This window comes from Pyxicephalus adspersus, chromosome 2 (assembly GCF_032062135.1).
Source record: "Pyxicephalus adspersus chromosome 2, UCB_Pads_2.0, whole genome shotgun sequence".
Lineage (NCBI taxonomy): Eukaryota > Metazoa > Chordata > Amphibia > Anura > Pyxicephalidae > Pyxicephalus > Pyxicephalus adspersus.
Window position 1 is genome coordinate 9,437,380 of NC_092859.1, and position 16,549 is coordinate 9,453,928.

General features: G+C 38.8%; 2 protein-coding genes across 5 annotated transcripts in view; one reads left to right on the top strand and one right to left on the bottom strand.

Moving 5' to 3' along the window:
• The window catches only part of LOC140322815 (venom factor-like), a 107,434-nt gene extending 106,094 nt beyond the window's left edge, over nucleotides 1–1,340 (top strand). For all 3 annotated transcript variants that reach the window (XM_072399426.1, XM_072399427.1, XM_072399429.1), the window contains one exon: nucleotides 1,076–1,340. In XM_072399426.1, coding sequence (XP_072255527.1) covers nucleotides 1,076–1,217 — 142 coding nt within the window. In that variant the 3' untranslated portion in view covers nucleotides 1,218–1,340. The remainder of the gene's footprint in view (nucleotides 1–1,075) is intronic.
• A 2,780-nt stretch (nucleotides 1,341–4,120) lies between these two features.
• LOC140322816 (A.superbus venom factor 1-like) overlaps nucleotides 4,121–16,549 on the bottom strand; it is a 65,065-nt gene continuing 52,636 nt past the window's right edge. For both annotated transcript variants that reach the window (XM_072399430.1, XM_072399431.1), the window contains 9 exons: nucleotides 15,939–15,990; nucleotides 15,319–15,406; nucleotides 13,345–13,425; nucleotides 9,617–9,722; nucleotides 8,777–8,866; nucleotides 8,131–8,214; nucleotides 6,857–6,940; nucleotides 6,649–6,784; nucleotides 4,121–4,399 (listed from right to left, as the gene is read on the bottom strand). In XM_072399430.1, coding sequence (XP_072255531.1) covers nucleotides 4,258–4,399; nucleotides 6,649–6,784; nucleotides 6,857–6,940; nucleotides 8,131–8,214; nucleotides 8,777–8,866; nucleotides 9,617–9,722; nucleotides 13,345–13,425; nucleotides 15,319–15,406; nucleotides 15,939–15,990 — 863 coding nt within the window. In that variant the 3' untranslated portion in view covers nucleotides 4,121–4,257. The remainder of the gene's footprint in view (nucleotides 4,400–6,648; nucleotides 6,785–6,856; nucleotides 6,941–8,130; nucleotides 8,215–8,776; nucleotides 8,867–9,616; nucleotides 9,723–13,344; nucleotides 13,426–15,318; nucleotides 15,407–15,938; nucleotides 15,991–16,549) is intronic.

Below are 16,549 nucleotides of genomic sequence, written 5' to 3' on the forward strand. Positions count from 1 at the left end.
GGGAAAGAATTAAATAAGTTGATGGTGATTAGGTTGTGATCAGAAGGAGAAATGGCATGTTTTCAAGGTGAGTGAGGTTGCAGAGTTTGGAGAATACCAGGTCTAAAGTGTGTGCCTGGCGATTCTCCATCACAATGATAGGCTCCTAAAATCTTACCATAACTCAGTAATATGTCACCTGGTGAATGGAGCCAGGTCCTGTGTACCCTTGCTGTGGAGACAACTGGGGCCACCTACTATAAACCTTAAATTGAGGAAAGTAAATGAGATTGTGCCTATGGAAGATCTCACCTCTCCATTGCACCAAAGAAAATTTCCATACCACTTGTTTTTATTGGAGGAAATGCCAAGAGTCTATTGAGTACAGAGCATACCTGAGCCCAGAACTGAGCACCTCTTTGACAACTGCATATTGTTTGCAGTGAACACAGTAATCCTTCAATGTATCACACATGGGTGACCCTTCGCTAATTCCCTTATTCCTATATCCCCCTCCCTTTTTCCTGATAACTCCCATTCCCATTCCCCCTCTCCCCTTCTTTCTTTATTCTTGTTTTTTCCTTTACTCTTGTCTGTTTTGTGTATGTGTCTCCAGGTCAGCACCAGGATGTCTTTGGGAAGTCTATTGTTTTGTTTAAGATACGCCAAGGCATATCACTTTTTGGATGTGTGTTTTTGAACTTACTTTTTTTACTGTATGGTTCTTTATAAAAAATGTTTTCCTAAAACAAGAATGTTACGATCAGAAAATGAACAGCACTACATTGGGCTGATTTATTAAAGCTCTCCAAGACTGGAGAGAATGGATCATGGGAAAACTTGGGTGATCCACCAAACATAGAATGGATCCATTTTCCATTGATTGGCAAAAGTTTTCAGTTCTGAACCAGATTCATTCCATGTTTGCTGAATTACACAGGTTCATACAAGGTCTATCTTCCCCAGAAGAACTTTAATAAATCTAGCCAAATGTATAGCATGCATCACGTAACATGCACATCTCCTCANTTTTACTCTAGATGAGAGAAAGCCTTTATTTGAAGCCTTATTTAATATTACCTATCTATTCTCTTAGGTATTCCTATATCATTGGAAGCAACTCCTGGGTAGAGTGGTGGCCAAACAAAAGGGAGTGTCAGAGTCCAGAGTACGAGGAGCTATGTGATAGTTTTGAGACCATTGCTGAAGAATTGTCTCTGTTTGGCTGTGAAAAATGAAGACTTTCTGTATACTTTAGTGATCAATGCCGATGTGAATCACAAATATATTTTTAACTGTATGTTTTCCACTGTTCACAGTTTCACTTTTTCTATAAAAAAAAGCACTTTTTGGGTTTTCAACAGTGTCTGTTACTTTGGTTATTTTATTTAAGCAAGAAGTTTTAGCACATTCAGTAGATTTGGGGAGATCAGCCTCTAGGGGGAGCTATGGCTTGTACAAAAATGCTGTCAGCCCTGAGAATGGTCAAGGTGCAGAGTCTAAGCAGTAACAAGGTCTTCTCCAGAGCCTCTAGCAGTAGGATGCTGTGCTGCTGGTTACTGCTAGATTTCGGTCCTTGGGCACACCAGGGTGGGTAGGATAATGCACTGTTCCAAATCACTAGGCGGAAGAAATGCTTGTCAGAGACAAGCCAGCGGTCAAGAACCAGAAATCCAGGAAATGGACACCGGTGGCAGGGGGGCCACCACAGACACAGGAGAACCCAGGGGACACGGGAAGCGACAGGAGGCACAGGTGACACGGGAGACACAGGGATAACTGCAGACACAGGTGAACAGTAGAACAGCACAAGGGAACAGGCAGGGAAACACTAGACTGAAAAATAAGGGGTTAACACGGGAGCTGGACAGGGAGAGCACTGAATTAAACAGCAGGTGTAAAGGAAATGCTCATCGTGGCTAAGGGGCTCTGCATTAGTGGAGTGGAGACAAGTTGCTATGTCTGAGCGAGCTAAATAGCCTGGAATGATTTATAGGCTATTTCCTGATTGACCGGTGGGATGGGGAAAACTAATAAAACTTGGAAGAGCAGGTGCACCCAGGGTCAGAACTGCCGGCATGCACAGGAGAGAGGTGCCTGCACTTTTGCAAGGAAGAGGTAAGTGTGACAACTAGGAGCACTGTTTAGCAGTCCAGGAGCTGCAAAATATTTATCAGGAGCCAAGAGGAGAAGAGTAAAGTGTCTGCAATTCTCTGTGACCAGTGACCAATCATGCAAAGCTTGTGCCAGTGCAGGGGACAGAGACAGCACTCCCTGATTCTCCCACAGGTCAGCCCCAGTGATGTTTTTTTTCCGTAATGCCATACATGGTTTTCATTCACTGCAGGAATGGTGTACGTTATAATGTGGAGGTAACCTTTTATCTCTCCAGTTTCCTATAAGCAACCCTCTTTCTTGTGTTATTATTGAATGTTGAGCAAACTTAAAACCTTCTCCATACTTCCTTCCTCATATGTCAGTGTTTCTCAACCAGGGTTCCCTTGAACCCTATAGTTCCTCCAGAGGTTGTTAGGAATCTTTTGAGCAATGGGAAGTTTGTGCCTCTCAGGTCAGTTTAAGTGACCCTTCAATTATCTTTTTGGCTACCTGTAAGGGTGACATTCTTCCAAATGGCCAGCAATTTAAACATTCTTTCTACTGATGGCCACACTAATGTACTGTGAGCTGTGGATATAGTAATTGTAGGAGGCGTTCCCTGAAGACTTGACAGTTATTTCAAGGTTTTCTCCAAGACTTGAAAAGATTGTGAAACACTGGCATAGAGAAACCCAGAGTGAAGTCAAACAGCCTAAAGATCAATAAACAGGAGGTCCTTTACCAGACAACAAGACCAAATCACAGAGCATGTCCAGGGATAAAGCCAGATTTTTTTTTTTTAATATCAGACAACCATACTAGAGATCTTTGGAGTAAAGAAATCTTCCCTCAAATTAAAAAGGTTGGCAAACACTGCCCTAAGCTAAACTCACTCTCCAACAATGTTACATCTACAGCCTATGTTATCAGCTCTCCTCTGCCACTGTTGACAGGACAGAACATCACAAACTGAAGTTCCTTTGTGTTGTATATTTGCTTGTGTGTGCAAAATTTAAAACCCTGCATTACTATGATTTACTGAATTGCTTCATGACTCCACTGAGTTCAGTATGTGTAAAATTAATACCCTGACAGAAAACGTCAGCAAGGACAGGGGAGTTCTCAGCTCTGCCTCCCACACATCAGCACACTTTGCATTCCATATTGTATTAACACCAACATATTTGGATAAAGCCTCCATAAAAACTCCACATTTAAGGAAAATGCATTAAAAATACTTAGAAAATAAAAGAAAAACGAACTGCAATAGTTCAAATAGCTCATAGTACTCTGAACAATAATTTGTTAATTATTTGTTTTTAGAAATAATTATTTGTTTTTAGAACAATAATTTGTTGTTAGAAATACATGAATGTAATTCTATATATTTTTTTAAGGGCATATGAGGCTTTATTTATAAAACAAGGAATCTGACATTCCTTCAAACATTCCCTGAAGGGAATAAATTACTGCAATTCAAACACATAGACCTGGAAGAGTCCCACAAGCGAATGATGGAGGCAATGAGCCTGATTCATCAAAGCTCTGCAAGGCTGGAGAGGATACACGTTCATCAGTAAAGCTGGGTGATCCAGCAAACCTGAAATGGATTTCATCCAGGATTGAAAACATTTGCTAACAATCCATTCCAGGCTTGCTGGATCACCCAGCTTCAAGGATGAAAGTGTATCCTCTCCAGCGTTGGAGAGCTTTAATAAATCAGGTTCATTGTCTGATTCCTTATTTTATAAATAGAAACCATGATGTGATATTCTGAGAAGTGTTTAATTATTTGATATAGTTTGCCATCGATTGTCACGCATTTGTGTCCAGGCAACAGAACACTTAAAACAGGTAGTTTATCACATGATTAACTGAAGACATACATGATATTATCACGTAAACAGCCGATATTCACTTGGTAAACCGACCCCATTACCTCTATGCAATGGTGAATGAGCCCTTATATAACCTTATAACTTTAAACATGTGAACATTGTGATAAAGGAAAGTTATAATTGAGACAAAAAACAATTCTGATTGGTTTGCTATTTACATTATCGGCTTTAATTCAACTACTCAGATATTATACTCTGACAAAGAATTTATATTTTCTTTTTTAATGCATCCTGATAATGCAACACAATTCCACATTTATATAAAAAAAAGTGTAGATCATTATTAAATCATGCATGCTTTAAAGATCATATCTTCTTCCAGCTGCTGGGCTTTCTCACAGAGATAGGAGTTTTCAGGATTCTGGCAATCTCTTTGGTTCGGGTACCATTCAAACCATGTGTCTCTGCCTATAATGTAGAAAAATCTGCAAGAAGAAGAAAACAAGTACAAACTTATTGTTGAGGAAGGGGACCCAATTAATACATTTGTTGCCCCATGGTAATTGCTGGGTCCAAGACGTTTCAGAATTTTATATTAGTTATATTTGGAAGCTAGCAGTATGTTTTACCAATTTGCTTTCCCACCGCTGCTTTCCCACAGCTGTTTGTTCAAGTTGGGTAAGTGCTACAGATCCAATTCCTGACATCTGCATGCCTTTTCTGATCTGCTACTTTTATTCCCACCACCATATGGCTTTTCCCACCTTGTCCCAGCCTACTATGTTCCAGCAATGGGAGGTGGACATTGGTTGACTTCACCTGCTCATTGATATATCATCTAGACTGAACATCACAATCAAAAATTGATTTTAATCAAAAAATCTCACAACAGCACAGGATTGTGAGAGCTCACGATCATTAGCAAATCTTACATATAGTCATCTCTCCATGCAAAGTGGGATTTATATACGTTGAGGTGTCATAAAGGATTTACATCATCTATCCATCGGTATATAAGTAAAGATACTTTTTGTGTTGCCTGTGGACATTAGCACTGACTAGTCTAGCTCCATCTCAGGACCCATTACCATAGGAGTATGTGGTAGTGAACAATGGTATCATTTGTAATGTGGATTATACAATCATAAATATGATGCCAGCCTGAAGAAACAGATTCTGCAAATCATGTTGAATAGTAACTTGGACTTAATGTAAATTGCATACAATGAAAAGTTTGTTTTTTTGTTTTAATAGGTGAACAAATTATGCTTTTATGCAAAAGAATACAAGATGTGATTGAACGGGAACTGCCTTGTGAATTGTGTTTTTAATAACCCAGAATTGTAAATGTTTTCTTATGAAATAGTCACCAAACAACATCACCAAACAAAGGAGTGCCATAGTAATGTAAATAACTATACAACCCTATGTTTTGATGTTTGTGATGCAGAATTATGGGCCGGTGGACAGTATGCGTTATTTGCATGAGGTTGGGTAGTTGACAGGAGACGCCCTACCAAACTACAATTACAAAACAACCCTTTTAATGCTTTTACCAACTTTTTAGTCATTCTTTAGGATGGTAGACTGGGATTACATGTCTCCACAATTGGAAATACATACTTGCATACTAAAACAAACAAAAGTGAACATTTTGCCCCGATGTATTAAAGCTCTCGGAGACATGGAATGGATCTGGTCCAGGATTGAAAACATTTCCTAACAAACAGCTAATGACTTTTATAAAATCCATTCCATGTTAGCTGGATCACCCAGCTTCATTGATGAAAGTGTAATCTCTCCAGCCTTGGAGAGCTTTAATAAATCAGGGACTTTAAATCACTTTAAAGCAAAATTGTATTCCCTATGGGTGGAGTATACATTTTAGCACACTGTCAACAATATGGTGGTTACTCAGTAGGGTTCTGTGGAACCCTTAGGCTCCTCTAGAATCGCTCTGGATTCCATGAGCACTAATATACTGTGAGCTAGCAGACATAGTAATTAAAGCTGGGGTTCCTGAGGACCTTAAAATTATTTCAAGGTTTCCCCCATGTTAAAAAGGTCAAGAAACAATGAGCTAGGTTATCAATACTGTTCTTGCACCAATGCAGCGTAATACATGTGTTAAGTGTTGTCACCATAGAACATCTGGTGTGCTACAAGCAAAATATCTAGGTGAAAAAAAAGGAAAAAACCCTAAAAAAGTATTTACAACTAAAGACTGTTAACCATCAATGTATTATTTGTTTGCACTTATGTTTAGTATAATGTCTTACCTGTTTCCTTTAGATTTATTGCATGTCTAAATAGGATTATGGGCCAAAAATCCCAGGGGCAGCATGGTGGCTCAGTATTTAGTATTCTGGCCTTTTCAATGCTAGGTGCCAGGTTCGAATCTCGTCCAGGACACTATCTGCAGGGAGTTTGCAAAGGTTTCCTCCCACATCCAAAAACATGCAGGTAGGTTAAGCAGCTTCCCCCCAAATTGCCCTTAGACTGTGTTAATGACATATGACTATGGTGGGAACATTAGATTGTGAACCCCTTTGAGGGACAAATAGTGACATGACCATTAACTTTTTAAAGCACTGTGTAATATGTTAGCATTATATAAATAAAAGATAATAATGTAGCCTACTTTATACTATTCTTTGAAATAGAATGTTCATTACTAGGCTAGATAAGAAAATCAGTAGTAGATAGTAGAACCTCAAATTTCTTTAAGGCTTACCCAGACGGCAGATTCCAGAAATCCTCACGTTTACCCCAGATAAAGTAATCTCTTCCCTTCTCCAAATTCAAAGAATGTTGACATTTCCTTTGATATAGAAAGTTACGTTTCGACCCTGTATTTAATACATCTTCACCTAGAAATCCAAAAAGTTACTTGAATTTTCTCTTTTAGCATCGTCAATGAGACTATAAAGAAATGGAATTACCTTCTTTTAGAACAATTTGAATGGTCATCACATAAGTGCTGTAGTCGCCATTATTCTTTATGTCACTAAGTGTTGCCTTGTAAGCTGTGGAAGAAGAGAGTGCATTAGTTATAGTATAAATTATATGAAAAATAAGTTCAAACTCCAAGCAAGGTAAATATTCAGTTTGAATTCAGCTGTTGTACTTGCTACAACTTTTGTAGTTTTTCCCAACCAGTCTTGAGATTCCACCAGCTGCACAGCACATGCAAGTTGGTTAACTATCTGCCTTTAAGCGGTGACTGGGAAATAAAAGAGTAAAGACAAACCAATGAGGACAAAGCAATTAATTAGTTCCTCTTTCATTCCATGAGTTCCTATTCATAGGGTTGATTTCATGAGGCTGATATCAGGAAATAATCAAGTGTTGTGCTGAAAGAGGACCTAAGCTGTGGAACGAAAAGGGGTAAAAGTCTATTCACCAATAATCCTTACAACAAGAAGCATATGGATGGACAGAGAAGCCCCTTTTTGAAAAGACTACTTGAGGCAACTAGAAAAGGGTGGCCAACTACCTTCTTACCACTCAGTCATTTAATTTGATTGATTTGTACGTTTCTGGCTGGTAAATGCTGTACAGGCTCGACCATCCCAGGTCCCCTGCTAGCTGACATATTTCTATAAAGTTGATGACCACATGAAACAGGCTACAATACTCCTGGTCTGGAGGGGTCGGAGATGTAAAACTACAATACACTTGGCATTCCTTCTTCCCCTTGTTGCCAAGGTTGTCATGGTTGTGTCAGACTACAGATCCTCCTTCCCCTCAGCATTTGTGTTGACCTTTGAGCCATACTTTCCTTCTGCCTTCCTGCTTTGCAATTTCATGGCTATGTTATGCTAACCATAGGGTGACAGGGTCTACATTCCCTGGGGGTGCTGGCATTCTGCTTCTGCCACTTCTCCTGCTGCCATGCTGCAAGAGACTTGGGTTGCATTGGAGAATATTAGGTTGAGCAGCTACCAATCCCTAAAAGGGGCCACCATCCACACAGGAAGAATACAGACACTGCATTCTACAGGAGACCATGCATAAAATGAGAACGTGACATACAAAAGTACTTCAAGGAAAATAAACAGCACAGTTGCTCATCCCCAGAAGTAAAGCAAAAATAAATGATCATTTCTCCCCATGCACTTTCTGTAGGCCCTCATACATTACAGTTTCCAGAGTTTCCCATATGTTAAGTTTTTTGCAGATTGGATAGATAGATTATAACAAGTAGCATTTATACCATAGGTCACACTTTCCTCACAAATCTTGTTGTACAGAAAATCAGGATTATTGTCATCTTTCTGTTGTTCAATGTAACAGTTTCCTGAAAAGAAATTAATGTAAAAATAAAATTTCCAACTGTGCATAAAACTTCAAACATCTTCTTCACAGAAACCTCTATTTGTGCATCATCTAATATTATAGTCTATCCCTGTAGAGGTTACAGGACCACCCACCTTAAACCTGCATACAGCAAAACTCCATAGTAAAAAAATTATAATTCAAATATGACTAAAAAAACAAAACAGCATCAACCTGCAATACCCTTTATTCCGTAGCTGCTATCCGTGGTAATTTCTGTTCACAACTAGATGCCCTCAGTCTTGCCAATGAAGAATATCACTCTTACCAATGATCTGTAAGGGTGATATTCTTCCCAATGGCCAGCAATGTAAGAGGATATCTTCCTGCTGACCACCTCACTAATGTACTGTGAGCTGTGTATATAGTGATTATAGAAGGGGTTCCCAGAAGATCGAAAACGTATTTAAAGGGTTCTCCCCATGTTAAAAACATTGAAAAACACTAAACTAGAGGAATATTTTTTCTCCATATTTATATTTGGTATTAGGTTCAAAGCAGAAGAAAAAATGAGGTGGACTTGCCTTCAGTACAGCGGCAATTATCTTCTATACAGATCATGCCTAGATCGTTAATGTTCTCCACCATGTGATAGAACTTAGAGCATCGGTTATCTGAAAAGAGAAAATATAGTTCTGAAAATAGAGGTATGATTAGAAAAATTACCTAACAAGTCAGATAATAATCTCAATTTAAAGTGTCCCACCACTATTTCAGGAAGACAGAAAAAGGTTAGAGATTCTGGTACATCACTAATGTTACTCCCAAACAAAGCCCTCCTCCATCATGCATTGGTCCACATTTGAGAGCTGAGCATTGGTCTTTATTTTAGCTAATAAAATGAGGGAAGGTTGTTGTTGGAACATGCTAGCATTATCTATTATTTTCTCTTGTCTATGGTCACATTTATCTAGCAGAAGACCACTTTTCAATGGTCCATTAATAAAAGCGATGCAGTTCTAAAAAAACCCAAGAAAAGTCCGACAAGGTTGGTGCTACTTGGTGTTAAATTTTTAGGTGTCTATAAAGCATTGAACCTGACATTTATTGAACCATAGCACATGGGTGTGAAAGGTTCTTCACCGGGAAATTTTTCAGTGAATCTCAGATTTTTTGAACATATTTACTTAAAAATAAGGGTGAATCTCCATTTAGTTCAATCAAAACCCAAATGGTCATAATTCCAGAGTTTAAGCCAATAATATGCATTTTAGAAAGAGATAACTTATGTCAACCAACAACCACGGGTTAACCAACAGTCTTTTACTCGATCTATGTTGTTCCCTCAGATTTCCACTGATGATCACCATCAGAGTAGCTACAAATAAATGACTGTTAAAGTTTAGAAAGGTGAGTATTCTTACCTGGAGTGTGATAGTCATATATGGTGACAGATGCAGGCTGTAGGTGATCTGCCTCTGAGTACTGGTGAGTATTAAAGACTAGGCATTGTTTCCAAGTGTGAGAGACCTGGCTCAAGATAAAAAAGAGCATTAGATAATGATAGGGCAGAACTAAAAGAAGGCAGTAGCAACCATAAAACCAAAGTGGACAATAGCAACATGTAACCTGCAGTAAATAAAAGTAACCAATCAAGTGTCACCAAATGTAAAGTATCGGTTAATGATTGGCAGCTGTAGAACAACATTGGGATTACATAAAGCTTAACACGTAACAAACACCTTAATCCAGTGTTTCCCAACCTGGGTTTCACCAGAGGTTGCTAGGGGTTCCTTGAGCAATTAAACGTTTGTGACTCTAAGGTCAGTTTAACAGATCCCAATGATATTTTTGGCTATCTGTAATGATGGGAACATTCCCAATAGGCAGCATTCAATAATTTTCCACCAAATTGATTTATTTACAAAAATTCTATCGCAAATGCACACAGTAATTGCATAGCTAAAGATGAAGATAGTATTGACACTAAAATCACAAGATCGGGTGGGGATATGCCACAAGTGACAAAAAAACCAAAACATGTAATGTGATTCCTTAAATCAAAGCAAACCAATGGTTCTCAAACCATTTGACGAGTTATCAAGAATATTGCTTGATTATTGACAGTAAATATCATTTGTGAACAACAATGCTAGGGGTATCAGTGGGAACTTATCAGAACTAGAATCAGCATTGATTTTGTAGTTGCGTTGTAATGTAATTTAGCAGGTTAAAGTGTTTTAATGTAATGTAGACAAGTTGTTCCTGGTGAAAGGAGCTAGTAGGATGATTTACAGTAGCTTAATTACTCCATTTAAGAGACCTAAGTCCTGATGGACGCAGTGGGCTGGCTGTTGGGTAGCATTATACAAGTTAAAGGGTAGAAGAGTCTGGAAAAGAGGGCATTTGTAGACATTTGCCTGAGGACTGCCTTAAGTAACGTCATCTTGGAATACCTAACCAGGAGAACCATGTGATGACTCCATGAATTATTAAAATATTCAATGAATGAAAAAGCACACCTGGGACAGGCTTGGATGGAAATGGTTAGATGATGCTGGACATCTATCAGTCAGGAAAAAAGGTGAGTTCTACCTGATTTGTTGCAGCTTGTAATGCACACTGGGCCTGGTTTATTAAAGCTCTCCAATACTGGAAAATTGACTATCATTGGGGAACCTGGCTTACAGCAAACCTGAATGTTTTCAATCCTAGACTAGATCCATTCCAGTTTTGTCGGACCACCCAGGTTCTCCCATGATATCCAATTTTATTGGAGAGCTTTAATAAAGCAGGCCCAGTGTGCCTTAAAAGCTGCAACAAATCAGGTAGAACTCACCTTCTTTCCTGACTGATGGATGTCCAGCATCATCCAACCATTTCCATCCAAGCCTTCTACAGCCTTTGGGAGGATTCATGAATCAGGTCCATTCATGGTCAGGAGTTTTATTATTACCAAAGAAGGTTCCCTGAAAATAGTTTACCCACCCGGCCGTTAAACCCGACCTTGGTTCGGGGTAACAACACTTGCAAAAAGTGTTACACCCGAACTTCTGTCAAGTGGTTAAACAAACATTATATTGCAATCCGATTGTCATACATTGTATGACAATCGGGTTACAACTGAAAGAATATTACCTGGTCCCCGCAGCTCCTCCGGACACGTCATCTCCTTTCCTTCTTCTCCCGGCGAGTGCAGTGACGATCTCCGGGGTTTCCCGGTGACGTCGCTGCATGCGTCGGTGCGGGAGGCAGGGCGGGAAATTCAAATAACTTTGTATTGAGCTCAATACAAAAAGGCTGTATTGAGTCCAATACAAAGAAATCTCTATATAATATATATAATATATAAGCCACTGTACAATTACATTACATTATACACTATTTTTTTTTAAAAGATTTTGTTTTTAAAGATTTTTTTTAATGTTTTATGAAAAAAAAATTTATTATTAAATTTATAAAATTTTGGACATATTTTAGTAAATTTTGCGGTAATTCTGTGAATTATAAGTAATTATTGAGTAATTCGGTGAATTATAGCCTACAATCTAAAATAAATTTTCATGCAAAAAATGTAACACTTTTTGCATGGAAGTACAGAAGTGCGGAAAGAATTAGAACACCCGACGTTCGCGTACGCGTCCCTTGCCGATTCCTGATGATGTCCGTGCGTGCGCCCGTCGATGGGGGTCGTAGCGGGAAATTAAAATATTTTGTATTGGATTTAATACAAAGTCCTGTATCCAATACAGAAAAATACAAAATATATTTATGTGGTTTTGTCTATAGGTATTTGACGTTGGACTTTGTTTTAAAATTTACCACACTAGGGAGGTGTTTTAGAAAAATATATTACTATACAGTATACTGAATTATTCCATTTTCAATATTTTTGATTTATTTATGTATTCTTGTTCAAGCTGATTTTTGTGTTTTCATGAAAAACAGTGTACCGCTTTTAATACAGAAATCTAGACATCAGTGAAACGCCCAGGTGGTTAATCTTTTTTTCATTTTCCCTGTTACAGCAACAGAATACAACAAACAGAAGTGCAGTGTGCATGTGTATGCCTACTTTAAAATAAATTAAACAGTGAACTATGCCCCTAGAAGCCTCCAGCTTCTAATGTATCATCCCGTTAGCATAACAGGGTAGATTTGTTTGATGGGGGGAGATCTTTATGTTCTGACGATGCCTTAATGATAAAATTTTAGGGGGTGTTTGCTACAGGTATCCCTCACTTGCACCTCTAATTTTGTTCACCTGCCCCCCCCCCCCCTTAATCCAGTGAAATCGAGGTTCAGGTGGTAGAAGCCTCCAACAATGTGTAACAGGGTAGATTTTTTGATGGACAGAGTTCTTTATGTTCTGACGATGATATAACAAATACATTTTAGGAAGTGTTAGTGACAAGTGTCCCCCACTTGCAACCACATTTTTGGTTTTGTACATCTCCTCATTCAATAGAAATTGGGATTCAAAGTAGGGAATGGGACAGGGTAGTGTAGTATGACATTTCTAGTTTTGTGACAGGTAAGTAGAAATTCGCACCTCCTTGCTGTTAGTCGCCCCAGGGATCCATAATTTGTATGTTTAATTTCCGGCTTCTAGACACACTTAATTTTAAAACAGCAATCCTGATGTTCACTTTTCACAATTTTTTATTATTATGACCCCCATATTTTGAAAGTTGTTAAAGTTGGGGAGATGAAATTTGGTACTGCTAGCTATGAGGGCCCCCTGTGTACCCTAAAAGTTTCAGGTCCGTATGACATACTGTTTATGAGACATGGAGGGTTGTATTGGGAAAGATAAAAGGCTGCAGAACATGACATGCAGCGGTCATACACAAACACAGCTGTGAACCTTTACAGATGATGATGTCATTGTACATGCCCATTTGTACACACCCCCTGGTAGATTTATTTCAGGGGTAGATTTTTTCATTACAACACTGGAAGGGGAATCCCGCTCCTCCGCAGTGTCTATGGGAGGAAGGAAATCCCCCATCAGTGATCTCCCGTCAGCGGCTGAAAAGAGCCACAACAAGGAGGCTGAAGAGCTGCCTGCAGCTCCGGAGCGTCAGGTTTGCAACCCCCGGTGTATCAAAATAGAGTCACTAAAAATTAAGACTTATTAATTTGCATTTACCTTGCTTAGGTAGAGAATGAGAAGGCCTTTAGAACAGGATTCTTTGTTGAAGTCAATGCTCATGTCCTTTCTTTCCTTTAGCTGTTATAATTAGTTCAAAATAGTTAAATAAATTAAACCGAAATAACAATATAAGAGGTAAAGCATGGTAAAGTAGAACTATGGCCTGAAACCCTCTCATTCTGATCAGTAATGTCTAGAAGGGGGACTTTATGGGAAAGTGAATGAAGTTTTTTTTTTTTTTACTTTAGGAAACTTTGGCTATAATAACTGGATTGGGTATATGTGATAAATGTAACATTTTGGATGGATTTTTTATTACTTTCAGGATGATCACTAGGACAATTACAGAGGATACCTCTTCCTACTTGTGGATATACAGGGAAAAGTAAAAAAGAACAAAAAAGGTATATATGTTCTCTAATCTAGTCATACCATAAAACAGTTGACAATGTATGAAGAGGAATTTAGAAGCTGTATTACATTTAAACCTGTATGTGAAAGCGGATGGGTAAGTGAAGTTATACTACTGTATACATTTACAAAAACAGAACGGATCGATGAGGCCTGATTTATTAAAGCTCTCCAGAGAGGATACACTTTTATCGGTTAAGCTGGGTGATCCAGCAAGCCTGGAATGGATCTGGTCCTGGACGGAAAACATTTGCTAACAAATAGCAAATAACTTTAAGGAAATCCATTCCAGGTTTGCTCCAGCAACGTTTGCCTCTCCAGCCTTGTAGAGCTTTATTACATTAGGCCCAGGGTGTCAAATCTTCTAATAAGGATGGGGTTTATTTGTGATTCCGCAGTGGGTTTGCATCAAACTTCAGGCATCCTCCATTCAAACTAACCATAATGACCACAACTAGGGTACAGACCTGGAATTCCAGGACTTGAAGACCCAATTATAATGGGGACAGCAGGTGTACAACCAAGAAACAATACGTACTGTGTTTCCCTGAAAATAAGACACTGTCCTATATTTATTTTTCCTCAAGAAGACACAATGTGGCTTATTTTCAGGGGATGTCCTATTTTTATTAAGTATTTAAGTATTTTATTTTTATTAGGTATTTTTTATCAGGGATCCAGTGAGAACTGGGTCCAATATGCACAGTGGAGCTGGGATGATCTCACTTGGCTCAGTAGCAGACTGCTTGCTGAAGCTTTTCCCCTATCCCCTGGTTTTTGTGGGGGGCAACCCACAGATCCCACAGATTGTTGCTGGTTGGTGCTGCCAAGCTTTACTTCTTCCCCCGAGAACACACAATACCTAAAACAGAGCGTCCTGTTCCTCACTTCACTGAGGAGACTTTTACTTTCTATCCTCCCTCTATGCCTCAGCTTGCAGCAGGCACAGAATGACACGCCTATCACCATGTCTTATTTTTGGGGTATGGCTTATATTGCGCAAATGCTTAGAAATCCTGCTACGGCTTATTTTATGGGTATGTCTTATTATCGGGGAAACACGGCATATACAGCAATGTACGGACCAGAGGACTCAAGCAGTGATGGGGGAACTCATCGAAATGATTACAGCAGTACTAAGAAGACCCAGGAACTGAGAATATGAATGGGGACACTTTAGGTACAACAGGTGTACAACCCCAGAAATCCAACAGGGGCATAATGGACACCGCAGTTGTGCAGGCTCCAGAACGCAATGCACAGATCTCACTAATAGAGTCACTAAAAGGGGCTGTAAAATGGGCTGTAAGAAGGTTTAACTCTCCAGCATCTACTAAACAATAAAAGCTTTGGGTAGACTGTTCCTTCAACTAAAAAGCAACTTGTAAAAACTGAAGCAGTTTTGGTTGTATCTACATTTCCTGGATCACCCAGGTTCCCCCATGATAGTCTATCTAATCTTGGAGAGCTTTATTTAATCAGGCCCAGTGAGTTTAGAATTATGCAGCCTCCAAAGAAGCCGTTATTATTGTTATTATTAGTAAATATATTTACACTTACCTTGTTAAGGTCATTTATATCTGGGAGAAAGCCAGACAACATAACTACTTCCACTACAGCTACAGATAAGTAATTTAGTTTCAACGACCTTGAAATATTAAACAAATACATGAGTAGGTTGAATTAATAACAAAAACAGATGAATAGAAAAGATCTCTGATGTATGAATCTGTCTGGAGTTAAGCTGATGTTTTGCCTGGCATTGCATATATGTTTCATGTTGGGTGCATGCATGACAACTAATAGGTATGACCTGTATTCAATACTTCTGAAAAAGATCACAGACTGTGCTTTTATCTAGTTGTTACTCCAGAAAGAAGCAGCCAACTTTCTTCAGGCTTCGTTCATAGTCAACATCTACTTCCTAAACTGGGAAACTTGCTCAGAGATTTAACAATTACGTAAATCCCGGAGCTTGTCCAGCAATTTCCACTAATGTCTAAATCAGTGTTTCTCAACCAGAGTTCCGTAGATCCCTAGGGTTCCTCTAGAGGTTGCTAGGGGGTCCTTTAGCAATGAACAACGTTTGACTTTTCAGTCCGTTTTATAGATACTAATGATCTTTTTCGCTATCTGCAGTGGTGACATTTAAAATGTATTAGGTAAATTAAAACAAATACCTGACACAGATGGTCATAGCCACAGTAGATATTACATTTTTAGGTTTGTCAGCTGTAGGTAAAAAATAAAACAAGAAATTGAATAAAGACAAAACCATTACATCTTTTTAACCATATTGCAAAAATAAGTACATATTTTCATGGGATCCACTAAGTCTTTGTATAGTATTCAGATTGGAATATGGAGGATCAGTTGTAGAAGCATCTGAGATTATAATTATACATATCAACGTGCACATATCTTATGGTCTATACCAGTGTTCTTCAGTGTCCTTCAACCAGGGTCCCATGAAACCCTAAGGTTCCTCAGAGCTTGCTAGAGGTTCTTTGAGAAATTTGTGCCTCCCAGGCAGTTTAAGTTACATCAATGATCATTTTGACTATCTGTGGAGGTGACATTCTTCCCAATGGTCAGCAATGTAGGAGGCATTCTTCCTACTGGTCACCACACTAATGTATTGTAAATTGTTGATATAGTAATTATAGAAGGGGTTCTTTGAAAACCAGAACATTTCAAGAGTTCCCCCTTGTTAAAAAGGTACAGAAAGGCTGGTCTAAGCAGCAAGCCAAACGTGTGTTCTTGACCCAGTTGTGTTTCTACCAAACTATAA